General features: G+C 36.6%; 1 protein-coding gene across 2 annotated transcripts in view; it reads right to left on the bottom strand.

Moving 5' to 3' along the window:
* Positions 1-5,309: 5,309 nt before the first annotated feature.
* Positions 5,310-16,617, bottom strand: part of LOC145676847 (DAP3-binding cell death enhancer 1-like) — a 29,691-nt gene continuing 18,383 nt past the window's right edge. For both annotated transcript variants that reach the window (XM_081747636.1, XM_081747637.1), the window contains 2 exons: positions 15,529-15,651; positions 5,310-10,589 (listed from right to left, as the gene is read on the bottom strand). In XM_081747636.1, coding sequence (XP_081603762.1) covers positions 10,408-10,589; positions 15,529-15,651 — 305 coding nt within the window. In that variant the 3' untranslated portion in view covers positions 5,310-10,407. The remainder of the gene's footprint in view (positions 10,590-15,528; positions 15,652-16,617) is intronic.

Raw genomic sequence — 16,617 nt, 5'->3', positions numbered from 1 at the left:
CAATAACAACATCATCAGGATCGACAGTTTTAATTGAGATATTCTTATGTCCGTGGTTGCTGGCATGCAATGCATGCAAAAACATGCGTGTGTCTGCTTCTTGTTTGCAGGGCATAAGGCTTGTTACGTCCATATTAGAGTTTGCTGATGCGGTATCATTACATGCACACACAATCTCTCTTTTACCATCAAAATCACTTATGTTCTGCACGTGTTTACACAGAAGTCGAAATAAATCAGCTTTGTTTTCAGAATTATTCAAAAATAATGCCCATTTTTTGGGAATCCGTGTGGAGTCTTTCACAAGTATTATTGGTCCTTTTCCTCGTTGGTCTCGTTCTTCTTTTTTTCAGACTGTTGGGATCATAATTGTCAAAGACTATGTCTATTCTGATGACATCACTCGCAAACTTTTCTAAAAATGGTTGAAATGTATTAGTGTAATACATAGAAAACAACTGTCCGGGAATAGGCTTCAGCATGTGAGCTAATACTGCTCCATCAAATATAACACACGATACACTGGGTACGTCGTATTGTGATGTTCCAGTGGTCCTAAGCAAGAAATAACATCTGATTTTGTTCCCTTGTGCAATTGACCATTTAAAGAGAGTGACGGAGGATGCGAAAGGTTTTCGTGAACAAAGAAATCTTTGATGTCTCCACCTAGACTTTGACAAGCTATATATAAGCGAGAAAACAGGCTACAGTCACTCTTTAAAATTAATTCCTTGAGTCCTTTCTTCGTTTCTTCTTTTTGCGATGTGTGAAAAAGCGAAAGTTTATTTCTTTTAATCGGTTCTCTTAAAGGCGTCTGGCATTCGATGAGCCGTTTCTGAACAAATGTTTTGTACTGTTGCTTTCCCAATTCTTCTGCTTTGAAGACAGACAGCTGCTTTGTCATCCATAACAGCATATGTGGCAATGCATATTAGGGCACCATTTTCTTGAGCAAATGGATTTCTGTCATCATCTTCACATGCATTTACTAAAGCTTTCACATGTTTTTTGAACCTAGAGGAAAAAGCGTCCGTATCTTCATGATGAGGACTGTGATAATCTGAATCGTCACTTATTCCTGCCTCTTTCTCAAATTCGGTTAGTAATCCTGCAATCACTGGTCCCGAAACCATCCAACGCAGAAGAGCACTTTCATTATCAAATAGACCAATGCCACTTCCTTCACATTTTAGATCCTTATTACATTGTTCATGTAACTGGTCGTGGGACATGTACGAATAATTACTGTTTGTCTTTCTTCCCACAAAATCACCTTTCTAAAATTCTTCATATACTTATGGGTTTCGTGCTTTCAATTCTCCCAGGGAACTTTACGAATACTGTCATCCAACCGGTATAATTGATATGATCCAGGGACAAATGTGATCCAATGCACTACAATAGGAGGAAAATTTCGCCGATCGAATACTGTCCAGCAAATAAAAAGAAGTGATTCAAGGTTCATGGCCGTGTACCAAAATTTGAATTGAGCAGATTGAGTCTGTCTTAGTGCTACCCAGTCATGTAATGTGAGAATTAGCTCATTTTGAGTTGCGTTATCTGCGTACTCAGAGTAGGCTTTATTCAAAGGGATGTATAAGGCTGTCATTGTTACATCATGAGCATAACGTGAACATTTAACATGCGAAGAACTGAGACAATCCTCTGCTTTTCCAGATGGGTAGATTCGCTTCAACGAGCATTTCTGTCCAACCACTGCCCTGCAGCCAGTCGCCCAAAACGCCCAATACAGCCATTTCTATGTGAAGGCCTCCCATCATCACAACTACTTGATCTTCTCCATACTGGTCGTTGAGCAACCACTGAAGTTGTTTTGCTATTGCATACACTGCCTGGTCGCAAGTGATCACTGGCGTTTGATTAGGATTTATTGAGCGCAATATGTTCCGCATAACGTCTATCGCATGTCTAACCATTGCAGGAGAATTAACTGTCACGGAATAATGGAAGTACAGTAATTTCACTTTGTAGTGGTCCATCACAGTCTTCCTTATTATTGGAATGGAATGCTGACCATGATAAATGTTCAGTGCTATCTCCATATCCTAGCACGGTTGTTTCAACATCACTAAGCCACTCCCTAGCTTCTATAGACTGTTTGTGTGGGTCCAAACTAATGAATTCACGGTTGAAAGTGGCACTTCAGGACGCTTTGTTGGTGTACTTGGGAGCTGTGTATACCAATCTGGTAACTAATTAACACTCTTCGTCCATTTTCCGTTGATTTGCAGGTGACATGAGGCTGGTTGAAACTGGCTGTGTGACTGAATTAATGAAATGATTTAACAGACGTACATGATGAAGGATTGTGGTCCAGATTATCTATGGCAGCGCAGGTAAACACCTCTTTCTGAAAGTTTGGGATGCAGATGTTACTTGAATCAGCGTATGTTTCAGTTATCAGATTTGAGATTGTAGATGACACTTCCAGAACACGATCATATGAGACTGATAATCCTAAATGTGCCAATCTGTCAATAATACCTCGTTTTCTTGTTTTTGCATGAATCATCAAACCAACATATAACGGTAAAGATGTCTCTGTATCTCTCTGGTGCCGAACGTTCGTAGTGGGTTCTTTTCTCTTTTGCTTTATGTAGTTGTGACGAATTAACTGGGAAATCCATAAAGCAGCTGTATTAATTGTTTTATCCTCTTCTTCCTCTATAGTAGGACCTTCCAAAATCATGCCCACTAGTGCGGACATAGCTGCTGGGACGGAACCTTCCTGACAATGTGATGAAAAAGATCCGTTAAATATGGGCAGTGTAGAAAATATTTTTCTGCGTATGACAGCTGCTGCTTTTGCTATATATATATATATATATATACCGTCTTCTTCTGTGCCCACTGTCCTTTTTCTCAGTACATCGCCTACTTCATCTTTGCACACCAACAACACGTCTCTTCCACTTTGGTATGCTTCCAAACGTGGAATGCAGGCAAGTATTTTTGTCTTTAGTCTTGTGCTAAGCCTGAACATATTTGGTTGCCTCAGTTGCTCCTAACATAGTCATTCTTTGGATGACAGCCTGAGTGATTTGAGACAGTTTAAAAACGGGAACTGTTTCGGAGTGTTGAATGATATCATCCAAATGATTTATAATATCGGAGGATGCAGCGCTGTAAATGACAGCTTCAGAAGCATTTTGGGTATGTTCTTCGCGATCAAGTTTCCTGACACGATTGTACAAGGAAGCTAAACACTTTTTGTGGTATTTTGCTTCGGTTGCAACCAGATCACCAACACTTACTTTTGCTAGCAACTTTGTATCACATAGACAGGTAACAGTCATTCGCACACGATCACTAAGCTTCAAAGTACGAACATTAACTAAATTGTCTTTGTTATCTTCCAGATCACGAAACAAACACGTTGTTCTTACACTAGTCAACTGACAGGATGAACGGGTTGCAGCAAGATGATCAATGCCATCTTTCTCTTTCTTCTTTCTAACTCGGTCCAACTTGACTTGGTTGTATTCACTCCGGCATGATTTGTGAAACTTTGCTTTGTTCTGGAAAAGCACTTGCACTGTTTCACTACTATTATTTTTTATACTATGGAATATTATATTCTTCGGAAGTCCAATTTCTGCTTCGTATTCCCTTAAAACTTTTACGAGACTGGCATATCCTAATGTTTTCTCACTTCTTTTACTATCTGCGGGGCATACTGAAGTTTTCTGAAGTTATCTTCTGGCACAGAACGCACAACTCCCACTTTAGGCACGACTCTGAGGAGCCAAGTGCTGCAGTACTGCTGTCTACCTCAACCGCTTCCCATTTCCTTTTCTTCGACATAACGACTCAGTCAAAAAACATAGGAAATTATGTCACACAAACCAAGAACAACAATATGTTAGAAATACCAAAAAACAGAAAAGTAAATCATATAATATTATGTATAACATATATTTAAGAGTCGACAGCAATCTTGGGTTTATGACGTCATATTCCCGCCTTTCGCCTCAAAGAAAAAACAATAACTTAAGTTACTTTATGATTATACATATGAAAAAAAAATATTGGTGGTTGTTGCACGTTTCTATCGTTTCTCTAATGCGAGAAATAAATAATTTTCATAATCCGTATGTAAGCCATGGCGCCATACTGTGTTTATGACGTCATATACTGGCTTCTAGACACTAAGGGAAGCCAATCACATGTTATGTTGATTCTTCACATCCAAAGAAAGAAATTGGCTGTTATTGCATGTTTCCATTGTTTTTCTGTAGCGAGAAATTCCCACTTCTCGTATCGGAGATAAACCGCGGCGGCCATCTTGGATTTATGACGTTATAAAGAGTTTCCGGCACGAACAGAAGGTAAACACTTGTGATTTGCTATTCTTCACGTTAAAAGGAACATACTGGTCCAGTGGCGTATTTACGATTTTGTTTCGGGGAGGGCTTTGCTAACTTTCGGGGGGGGGGGGCTTTGCCTAAAAATGTGAAAATTCTGCAAGATATTTCATATACTTTACTATAGTTAGTAAGATTTCAGGGGGGGCTTAAGCCCGGAAGCCCCCCCTAAATACGCCACTGCTGGTAGCGGTACTATGTTCCTATTATCAAAGGGCCAATGGAACTACAAATGCCATATAACTACATCTACGGATACATTCGAACATTATTCACGAAAGTTCGACATTTACTTCTACAAAAAATTGATTATCTCAGTTATTTGTTGAGATACATCAATGATTCTGGTCGCGTTCGAAAGCTATTGAAATTACCTTTGACGATTGTTTCAGAGTATGTTTCCATAATCGTAGCAGTTTCAAAGTTATTTGCTATAAAACATAGAAAATCGTTTTGAAAATAAACATTTTTCCAGTTGGAGACGCCATGCTTAAAATGGCGGCAACATAAGGCAAATATTTAGAATGACAATAGAGGCACAATGTATTCTCTGCAAAATAAAGGAGAAACGAAGTTTCTACCTTGAATGGTAATGGAGTTATACATGTTAAAACTCAGTTAAGTCGAAATTCGCTAGCGGCCATATTGATGACGTCATATACCTAAAACAAGACCCCTGCCGAGGTGGTTCTATATCAGGATTTACTTCTTATTAATAGGCCTATCATCCCTGAAAGTGGCATGTTGGTATCACATTTTGCACAATTCGGCCCTTTTATGCTGCTAAGCTACTAGACTAAAAGGGAGTGTAATGCCTTCAGCCGATAGCAGCGCTTGGAACGGAAGACTAGGTGTCATGTTCATGTGGTATATCTATAGACCAGCAGGAAGGTTAGCAAATTCATATTAAAGAAAAATCATAAATATGGTGTATCGCTTTATTTTGTATTTCCATTAAAAAGAAAACCTCTTGTTCTTCACGGTACAGTCATGATCAAAAATTTAATCTTAGTAACACAATTTATATTCTCCACAACTTTACTATACAACAAATGATGTCAATGTTACTTATTGCCTCTTTCTTCATGCTCATCGTCGCCCGAAACAAAAGCACTTTTTTCTGCCAGATATACAAAAAGGCACTCTACAACATACATTATCACCTTTTCTCACACATTAATTATATAAAAAGTACAAAAATTACCGATTCGATCCTTTCCTCAAATCGTTCTACTCACTGTTTCAAAAATTTTACAAGAATATTTATTTACATATTGAAGTAATTGAAATATTTAATCTGTTTTCTTCTACATACGAGCATTTACAGCATTTTGAAGCAAAACAAAAACTAGATAAATGTAACATATTCTTATATACGAGTATAAAAGAAACAATATTCAAAAATTTGTAACTATATGAAGATACGGAAACCTTCGATGAGAATCTTACAGCAAAAGAAGCACATGTCAAAAAAAAAAAAAAAAAAGTATGGAATTTCCATAATAAGTATAGTATAAAGATAACTACGGCAGGATAAAACATCGTTAATACTCAATAAGGCTGTCTAGTGACAAACAATCTGACATTGCTTGAAAGCTTTCGTACATATCATATCCGAAGTTGTAGATAATCAAGTACCAATGCAACATTTTATATATCGGCTCTTGTGCTTCTTGCAGATTTATACTGATGCCCGTACACGTATACATATTCAGTACATACATAATATTCACTGGGTATATGGGCCGCACCAAATAAATTATGTACGAGGGTGATTCAGAAAGTAATGTCTCCAAGCCACTACTTGGCCAACAGTACTGCAAACACTCTGAACTGTTTTAACATTAATGTACTGATATTTAAGCTACAGAATGTCACTCTTTTCATCTTCCTATCTCTTCTAGTTTGAGAGTAATGGAGCAATCCATGGCATCTAGTAGTCCGGATCTTGTGGTGTCGCCGGCAGCCACCACAATTCTTCGCCGACATGAAAAACCTTGTTTCGCGTTTGCACAAGTGTGTTGCCCGTAATGGGGCCTATGTTGAAAAATTATGCCACTATTTGTAGCTGACATTGCAAGCTTTCCACTGATACCTGTATCGGTGCTATCAATCAAATACAAATAAAGGTATCTCCTTGGAGGCATTACTTTCTGAATCGCCCTCGTATAATGACTACACAAAATCGTCTAGATCGATAAAGAAAGAACAACATTATTACCTAAATACTACAAAAAAAAAAAAAAAAAAAAAAAGAAAGTACAAGATAGATTTGAAACTACAAACTTATAAGTTAATAGAGTATATGCAATAAAACCTGTTAAATACTAAATTGATCACCTTGATCAATTGGTTACTTTGTGTATGCTGGACAAGTATCTCTAATATCAACGATGACCAATATAAGTAAGTTCTGCTGCATTCACATTGTTCATATATTTTCACTGGGCAAAAATGTACGAACATTTGATACACAAACGAATAGTAAAATATAAAAACAGGCAACCCTCCGACTGACTTAATTATGATTATCAAGGTGGAACAAATCCAAATTATATTGTGCTTATATTGCAAGATCTGAGTACAGTCGTGAAGAAAGAAAAAAGTATTAATTACTGAAAATTCATTACTTACTCAAGAATGTGAAACCATACTCCAAAGATGTCGCCTCTTGTCATTCGTTTTTAATATAGAATTTGGGTATCTATTTAATGCCCCTGTTCTGTCGTCAGCACAAGTAGCACACAACACTATAGAATTTCTTTACTCAAGAACTTCGAACTAAGCTGGATTTTAGAGAAAACTCTATCCTTAAGTTACAGAAAAACCTGCACACAATTATCTCCGTTTCGAGTTCTTGAAAATAAATACCCAAACTCTCTTTCTTTTTCCCTAATGAACATAATTTAATTTTTAATTTATTTCTAAAACAATATACAACATATCATGCTTCGATGCGAATACATAACTTTTAAAATACGATTGCAAAAAAATTGCGGGAAGGGGCGAGACTTTTTTTCTCTTATAAAAATACATAATAAAAATATAATACAGACACAATAATACTTTTCTGTGCACTTCAAATGTTTAACATAGTTTAACATTACCCAGAAATTGAAATTTACGTCCCTTTTCGGCACCGAAGCTATAAGAAACATAAGGTTATATTTGAATGTGGGATTCGAAACCATGAGCTCTCGCCGGCAATCAAAACTCAGGTCTCCTGCATCATATACGGAGAACGTAACAATTTACAAATGTGAGAGATTAAACTGAGTTCTAAGATAAATGTTATTTGGAAATCCTAACTTTGGTACTATTCTTTCGTGCAATGCCGCCCATATGGGGGAGAGGGGCAACTCTGAATGCAACCTCGGGGTCTTCATTCATTTTTTTTAATTCCCATCAATTTGTGATGCGCGGTTATACATACGGTATAGTTTTCCACAGAAGTTTTTGGAAGCTTTTAAATTTATAATAAAGAATAAATAGAAGACAAAAAATATATATACAGGGTGTTACAAAAATGTAGTACAATATTTTGGGAACAGATTCCTTACGTCAAAATAAGAAAAAAAGTTCATATGGACTTGTGCTCAAAAGTGGATAGTTTCCGAGTTATAGGGTGCCGAAAACGTGAAACAAGTGAACTTTAAAAAGTTCATAGCTCCACTACTATGGGACCTATCGTAATCGGGTCAAGACATCACTGAAGAACTGGTATACGAACTATCCAAATATACATGTTTAAGAATGCTCCAGTACTTGCACACCAATTTTTAGAGAGGTAGGTGGAGAATGATCAAGTACTCCCAAACAACCCCTCTAAAAATGATTGTGTAAGTATTGGATGGTTCCCATACTAGTTCCTCAGTGATGTCTTGACCCGACTACAATCGATTCTATAGTAGTGGAACTATGGACATTTAAAGCTCAATTTTTTCACGTTTTCGGCGCCCTATAACTACCAAACTATGCACTTCTGACCACAGGTCCATATGAACTTTTTTTTCTTGGAATCTATTCCCAAAATATTATGACGAATTTTTATAATATCCTGTATATTTATGGCATAGTTGGGAAACATATACAAAATATAGCTTCATCTGCAAAGTTGGCCCTCTTGGTAAAATCGTCAACTTGCCCTATATACCACTAATAACAAAATATCATAAAGCAGTATTTTCATCCTAAGTACATTTACATGTTACTTTATTTTCAACCTTTAAAAAAAGAATAATTTCAAGTACTGCTATTCGAACAGATCATAGGGCGCCCCTCTTTTCTTCTAGTCATTTATGAAACCAACAGTGTATATATATCATGTTTCTTTACTTCCAGAAACAACAAAAAAGATTAACAAAACTATATTTTAATACTACCGAATCTAATACTAGAAGTCAAATCACTTAACAATACTTTACTATCAAAACCAAAATTCATATTAATATAAACAAGTGTATTTACAAGCATATTTACAACCATTGACTTACAAAATAAGTACACATTCCACCTTCTGTACAAAATTATCGTCTTTAATAATTCTGTTACCACTTATCCGTATCACTATCATTTCATACCCTGTTCGACTAGTTTATATCGAAAAACATGAGCTTATTATATCAGTTCCCATCTTAAAAACTTTTTTTAATCTTTCATTTTGTTCAATTCTTTATTTACAACCAATCACATTTACGTAACAAATAAAATTCTATTAATTGCTAGTAATTCACATCTAAAAATGTAGTAAATTTCAGTTATCATTTAATTAAACATATTCTGCTTTAAAAAAAAAAAAAAAAAAAAAAAAAATACAAAAGACTATAACGTATCAGTCTTAAAACTAACTGAAATCGTACTTTCTATTGTGCAGTCAGTCAGAAAAGTGCATAACTTGTCCCCCAATGACATCGTGTGAAAGCATGGGCATCCACCGAGAGTTTAACGTGTGTTTCCCGCGCCAAAGGCGGTTCTAAGTAACCACATAGCCGTGAATACATTTTCTTATCATAACTTAAATATTTGTTAAATGATCCAATTTAGTTAAAAGATATTCATCAATTTCCGGAGGTATACACTTTTCTACCCAACTGTACGTTGTCTTTGTATAAGGTACGAACATTTACACATTACCGAGGACATGGAGCATTAACTATTGAAAACAAAGATAATCTACAGTAGAACTTCGTTTATCCGGCCCTCACTTTTGGGAAATAATTCTTACAGTTATAACTGATAAATAAATAAAAAATAATAATCTCCCATGGTTACGCCCTGTCGGCAAAACACAGACGAAAAGTAAGTGCGAATATCTGGTGATGGAACAATGGTAATATGAAAAAAAAAAAAAAAGTAAAAATAACCTGAAAAACTACTAACAACAGTATTGTCCTGCAGGAATTCACATGGCCTGGACTTAAACCAGGAACCCACATCACCCAAAACAAGTGCTGTACTAATTGGCTACGATGCTTCTAACTTTGTTGTTATGCTTAGACCTTTTGACATACATTAACTACGACTGTTATATTAAAGGAAATAGCTGAAATATGTTACAAATGTGTTACTCTGAAAATAACTGGTAAATGCTATAACATAATCAGTTTTGTTACGGTTTTCTTTCTATTACTTTTAGCCCTGATTAGTCCGGATAACCGAATCCCACTTCATTTTCCATTGCAAGTGTATGCTACAAAATAACCTATGAGAAAAATTAGGCAGTGTCAAATAAAGGAAACAAGAGAATAGAATTTGTGGTCTGTGTTAATCACTTCAACAATTCCACCATATCTTTTACATGATTGCAAACGCAAACAAAATTTATCTACCATTAAAAAAAAGTACAGAATTTGCATACATAAGCGTTACATTATGCAACAATGACTTCAAAATTCAGAATATTCTGCAGTAGATGTACAATTACGCGTTCAAATACAATCAGTAAATGGCAAGGAACTGTACTTGACTTCATGGTAATTAAAATATCACATAATTAGTCTTACACAATATCGTAGTAATTGCTTTAGTCGCCAACATAAAATCCTATCTTCCGACCGTCAATGTGGTGCACTTCCATCTCCTGTAGAGAATCAACGCTGGACAGAGACTGTGAAAATGATGAGGACAGTGATGATCGTGGAACGGCCATCGTAGGAAATGACGAACTATGATGCAATCCTGTGTTGCTGTCATTGTGGAAAAGCTCTGCAATAAGAGAAGACAAAATTAGTATACATACACACTAAGTTAAATTACAATTCTAGTTATCTTTTTAAATGTCATATATTTAGAGGTCCTTGCTGAATTTTTGGTGAAGTACGCTGCCACCTTTGTCTGAACCTTCAACCGAATCCATTCGAAATTGGTACATTTCGGACTAGTTCTGTGTAGGATCTGCTCGTATCTCTATAATAAATAAGAACTTTGTTTTGGTTCATTTCAATTACTCATGTGCTTAATTTTATGAGTCGCCAATTTGCATTATAAAGAAAATGAAATGAAATCTTTAAGTTTTACGTCCCACAATTATGCCGGTTAGGCTAAAGGAGACGGTGATGATGAGTAATGAATGAAATGGTGGAATGAAGGAAGTGAGAGGAAACGGGAGAACCCCGAGAAAACCCACGCACCCGGTGTTTTTCCACCACAAAGTTCACTTGGCGGGGCTACAAGCACCAGAGGTGAACGCCCTACCACTGAGCCACCGCGGCCCTTTGCATTATAAAGAACGATGGATATAAGTGTGTGCCTTTTTCAGGTTTGATAACTGATCAATATTTTGTTCAACATTATTTTCTTACTTTGGTTCTGTTGCCCCGCATGGCGTAGTCACTAACGCTCTTGCCTTCGGTGCGACAGTCCTGGATTCTATTTCCGGTGGGGGCACTCTGTCGAAAAAGTGGAAAAAGCTTTTTCAGACCAGCCATCCTGAATGAGGTTTTCCTCATTCACACCAGGCAAATGCCGGGATAGTACCTAGCATACAAGTCCCAGACCTTCCTTCCTTCCCTTTCCCCGGATAGTGTGATCACCAAGGGATGTCATCCCTCATACGTGTCGGGCTAAGATGGTCATAGATGCTGAAAGCCCAGAAATCTAATTTCTAATCCTAATCTTACTTTGCTTCTAAAAAGTATTTTCCACCCTATTGCACATTGTGGGGAGGCAAACTTAGGCAATGTTAAATTTGTCTCTCTTCGGTGTGTAGTGGGAAGAGACTGTCCTGTAGTGTTGGCTTACGAGACACACTTTCTGGATTGATATAAAGCTTCATAATCACATGATTGTTAGTTCAAAACTGTTGAATACCCTATTTACGAAAGTTCACCATAAAATGGTGTTCCTTCATACGGGAATTTTGTAAGAACATACATACATCAGAGCATTTTTGTCATAAATTTAACTTTCGCAGCTACAGTGCTTAATTTATGACACGCTGATGGGATTTTTCATTCTGGAAAATACGGTAACACGATTAAAATACTTCTTAAAATGAAAACCTACGCAAGTTTATTCAACACTTTCATGTTATCATAGATAAGAGAAGGCGAGTGTAGATGAGTAGATGGATAGATATAACTCCATCTACTAGATAAATAGTAGATGGATTAGGGAACAAAACATACAAGGTAGAAAAAAGCAAATCTTTTATTGAATACCACAAGTGACAAGTAGGAATCCACATAGCATCCTAATACAAGGTGGTGTGACTAAATTAGGTAGTACTGCGAATACCTTGCAAACGAAGTATCAAAAACACATGGTTATAAAAAAGTATGGGAAGATCTTAATCCAGCAATGGATCGACAATTGTTGCTAATGGTATGTATGTGCTTCAGATATAAATAATCCTCATCACTACACTCATGTGATCCCAGTTTTCGTTCTTGATAACTGAGCATCTGAGACTAAAAATAATCGCTTATACCTTGTTTTGAGAAATCATATGTTTAAACCTGTAGCTGTAAGGATTTCTAAAAATAAAGATAGTTAAACTAAAATTTCATATTCTTGGGTATATCTGGGTAACATTTACTGTTATGTCTGGGTATAACAACCGGTTCTAGTGAATTGGCTGAATAACACCCCTGACCGTAAAGCAGAAAAACATTTCGCAAATATTTGATCTATTAGAAATACGTTTAAATTTTACTGGTAGTTACAAAATGTTTTAACATTAGAGAGTTCGGTCTCAAACAAAGCACCAAATGTACATTATGTTGAATTTTGTAAAGAACAACTATGCTCATTATTTTAAAAAACACATGTGAAAATAGTGGCTTTCTCTCTCACTCCACACACAAAAAAAAAAAAAAAAGTTGAAAAACAACTGTAGAACTAATGGCGCAAAAACTCCTAGAGTCAGCTTTTTCTGAATCAGTTTTCTGATTCATGAACTCAAGAGTATAATTCCAGTTTTCTGGTCTATTGGCATGTAGTATTTGAGAAAAGGGAATAAGTTTTCATGTACTTGGATGTTGGTTACGTTTTGGCGCAACGGTCCTTCAAGAGAAACATTTTAGCAATTTTGTATAATCATCTAAATGGTATTTTATTCGAAATGAAATGAAATCTTTGAGTTTAACGTCCCACGATTATGCCTGTTAGGCAAAGGGGGACAATGATTAACACAAGTAAATGATGATGGAAGAATTGGTAGAATGGTAAAGTGGGAGGAAACGGAAGTATCCGAAAAAAACCACCAAAAACATACATGGCCGAGAATCAAACTAGGGACCCCACGCACCATGGGTAAGCGCTCTACCACTGAGCTACCGTGCCCCTGGTATTTATTCGAGTTGCGAGGTTTCCAGAATGAAACAATATATAATAAGTTTAGCAGCGTAGCTGAAAAAGTTACGTTGAGAAAGAGGCGAGAGTAGCCTCGACCAGTATGTATTATCATTTATTCCAAGGATATGAGGCAAGATGCTTTTGTCTTTCTAAATATCTATAATATGAAAAAGCCTTATTTTAAATGTTAATAAACAATTGAAGATCCTCTTCCCTGTCCTTTGAGGAAGTTGCAAGGCAATTAGAAGATAACGAAAAGTAAGATAAAAGTGATACGTTATAGTGCCTGTTAGACTTAACCAACATATCGTTACACTTTATATTATAAATATACTTGGCTAGTACTTGAGAATAAGCCTCTTATCATGCTTTCATGCTTTTTATACGACTTTTTTCTTATTTGATTGAGCTGAGCGAAGCGAAGCTCTTATACTCGGGTTAGCCGTTTGGTTGTCCGCGAACTCCTCCTAGACCGTTTGGCCGATCTCAACCAAACTTAGCACGCTGATAGAGTATGTCGTGCTGAGTGACAACATATGTCGAAATCAAAAATCCGATGTACCATCGAGGAATAATCACCGAAAAAACGCTTCCTGATTACGTAGTTTAAGCTCGCTCAGCTCATTTCATTGCAATCGGGTATATCCATTGCATTCCTAGTTGATAACTTCTAATCTTTAGTTGTTTTAAAAAGACTCCACAATTGTCTACAAACAAGATTACATATCTCTACATACAATGTGTAGAAATATGATCAAACTTTCAAATAGGAAAAGGGAAAAAGTATTTGAATTAAAACTATTCAACAATACTTCAAAACAATATTAACGCAAAATCGTGACCAAAAATAGACCTTCGCGCCAAGGAGTTGCTAAAATTTACGTCAAGGAAACTGTTTTCTACTCAATCTCCTTCAGTTCAGTATCAATGGCTAGTTCCTTTTCATCAATTTCCCGTTTCAGATGTATCCTCTGTTGCTCCAAGTCTCTCAGATGTGCATCCAACATTCTCTTCTCAGTTTCCTTTTGGTTGTGCTCACTTTCTCTTCCTTCTGTTGTTGTAAGTACTCTTCGTACAGTCTCTGAAATCTTTCACGGAAAGCAGTATCTTCTGGTGATTTGCGCGTGTTCAATGCTTTTTGTACCTAGTTATGAATATGCCTTTCTGCTATAATAGTCTTTTCATATATATTTCCTATTAAGAATGAATTATTGGTGCAAAACCCTCTTTCGACGGTTGCAGTTTCATATGAGAATGACAATCCATTTTTTACTACCTTTCATAAATGTATCTCTCAGTGCTAGCAAGAAACTTGCTGTAAGCAGTGTTAAGTCCTACTTCGTTACAACTCGGGAAGAATTCTTGAAATTTTGCTGAGTTTAGACTGGAGAAAGAGAAGCATTCTCTCCAGTTTCCAGCAAGCATATCATCTATGATATTAGACATATGAAGTTCGTCTAGAATGAGAGGAAACCTTTTCTGACCTACACGGGGTGAATGTTGAATTACCCTATGATCTTACGAAGACAGATCTTTAACTGCTTTGTACTGTAAAGAACTACTCTGTTGAAATTAATCATAGAACTAAGGATCCAGCGGCAGTCGTAAAAATTCCAGTTTTTGTTGTTCCCTGGTGTCCTCTATTTGTGCGAGACAGAAATCCGATTTCGACACTTTTGGTTACAATGAGATTTTCTGCTTCTTCTGTCACGTCAATACTTAATGGTCTTGTGTCTGTACATTTCAGTACTTTTGGTTTTACACATCGAACCATGAGATCTTGTAAACGTCTCCTTACAACACTAAAGATGACTGAGGCTATTGGTCTAGAATCCTGAAGCTTACGCCGGTTGCAGAAAGCAAGTTTCCACTTAATAAATGGATGGCTTGCTACCTTCTTCAGGGTTTCTCTATAGGTTTCGTGTTTGGCAGCTTTGAATGTTGTGGAAGTTTAATTACATAGTCCCAAATTTCCAATGCCTCCTGAAAACAAATGACACTTCCCAACCAGCTGACGCCGCATAATTTCACAGCAAATTAAGTACATCCTGTGATTTCAGTAAACTTTTCTCAACAAGCTGAAGAGTCACGGAATAAGTAGTAACAAGAGACGTAGTAGATTACACATGTTCCAGTCCACCGATTAATCACACCATCAATGATTCATAATGGCTTTACATTAAAGATATTTGTCATTTTTAAGTTTTCTCTACTTGTCAAAACAAAAACATCAAATTTTTCCCCAACTTTCAAGTTTGTAGCAACCCTGTTACATCATGAAGCAACCAAAACAAATATTTTATACTTTCTAAGCAGTTCTCTTTTTTTAAGTATTCCTTCCTTCACTTACCATGTAATTTTCCAACAGCATCATAAGCCTCCATTTCTTCCAATTTCGCTGACGCCTGCACATGTCCTTCATCGGCAGCCATTTTTAACAGCTCCATAGTGAAATATCGATCTTCTTGCACTCCTATAATTATAATTAACAGAATTACATTCAAAGTAATAAATAAAACAAAAGAGAAAAGGAAAATTAGTGAAATAATCCTGAGGAGGAAAAAAATACATACGAGGGAGGACCCAAAAGAAACCGGATTGAAAGAGCGCCGCCGTTCCTAGGCATAGTAGAGAGTTCTCATGCTAGCTGGGTCTAGTAGACACCTTTCCAACTCAGTTGGCCAAGTGGCGACTGCGTAGGAGTTTAACGTTTGATCGTTTCAACTGTTCTCGTTTGGCGCCTGCGAAATCGTTATGGCAGATTCAAAGGAACAAAGCGTGTGTTTGAAATTTTGCTTCCTACTTGGAAAATCGGGAACGAAAGCTTACCAAATGCTTCAACACGCTTTCAAGAAGGATACTACGAACCGCACATAATTTTTGGAGAGGTTTGGACGCTTTAAGTGTGGTGAGATAAGTGTTGACGATCATGCTCGTTCTTGGTGCTCTTCATCCTTTCGAAACGATGAAAACATCGAAAAAAAATTTGCCAAAAAAATCAACGAGAATCGTCGTTTCATGATCGATGATATTTCAAAACAGACAGGTTAGAGCTTATGCCAGCGTGAGATTTTGCAAATGAGACGTGTAGCCGCTAAATTTGTTTCTCGCCTGTTCAGACAGAATCAAAAAGACATTCGTATGAATTTGAGCCAGGATTTGAAAAATCAGATTGAAAGTGATCCAAACTTCTTGACCAACGCGATGACAGTTTCCGAGAATTAAACAAAATCTAAATGAAAAGTATTTTGATGATGTAGAAGCTTTAAAAAGGACTTCGCAGTGTGCACTGGACGATATAAAAGTTGAAGAGTTCCAGAGGTGCTCCAAACAATGCGAAAGAAGACTGGAGAAATGAATCGCATTTAATGGAGAGTACTTTGAAAGAAACTGAAAGAATTTTTGTAAAAAAGTACGGTTTCTTTTGGATCCCCCCTCG

This window comes from Thermobia domestica, unplaced genomic scaffold (assembly GCF_964235325.1).
Source record: "Thermobia domestica unplaced genomic scaffold, izTheDome1.hap1.1 HAP1_SCAFFOLD_424, whole genome shotgun sequence".
NCBI lineage: Eukaryota > Metazoa > Arthropoda > Insecta > Zygentoma > Lepismatidae > Thermobia > Thermobia domestica.
Note: the sequence above shows the minus strand (reverse complement) of the source record. Positions and strands in the feature narration are given on the sequence as shown.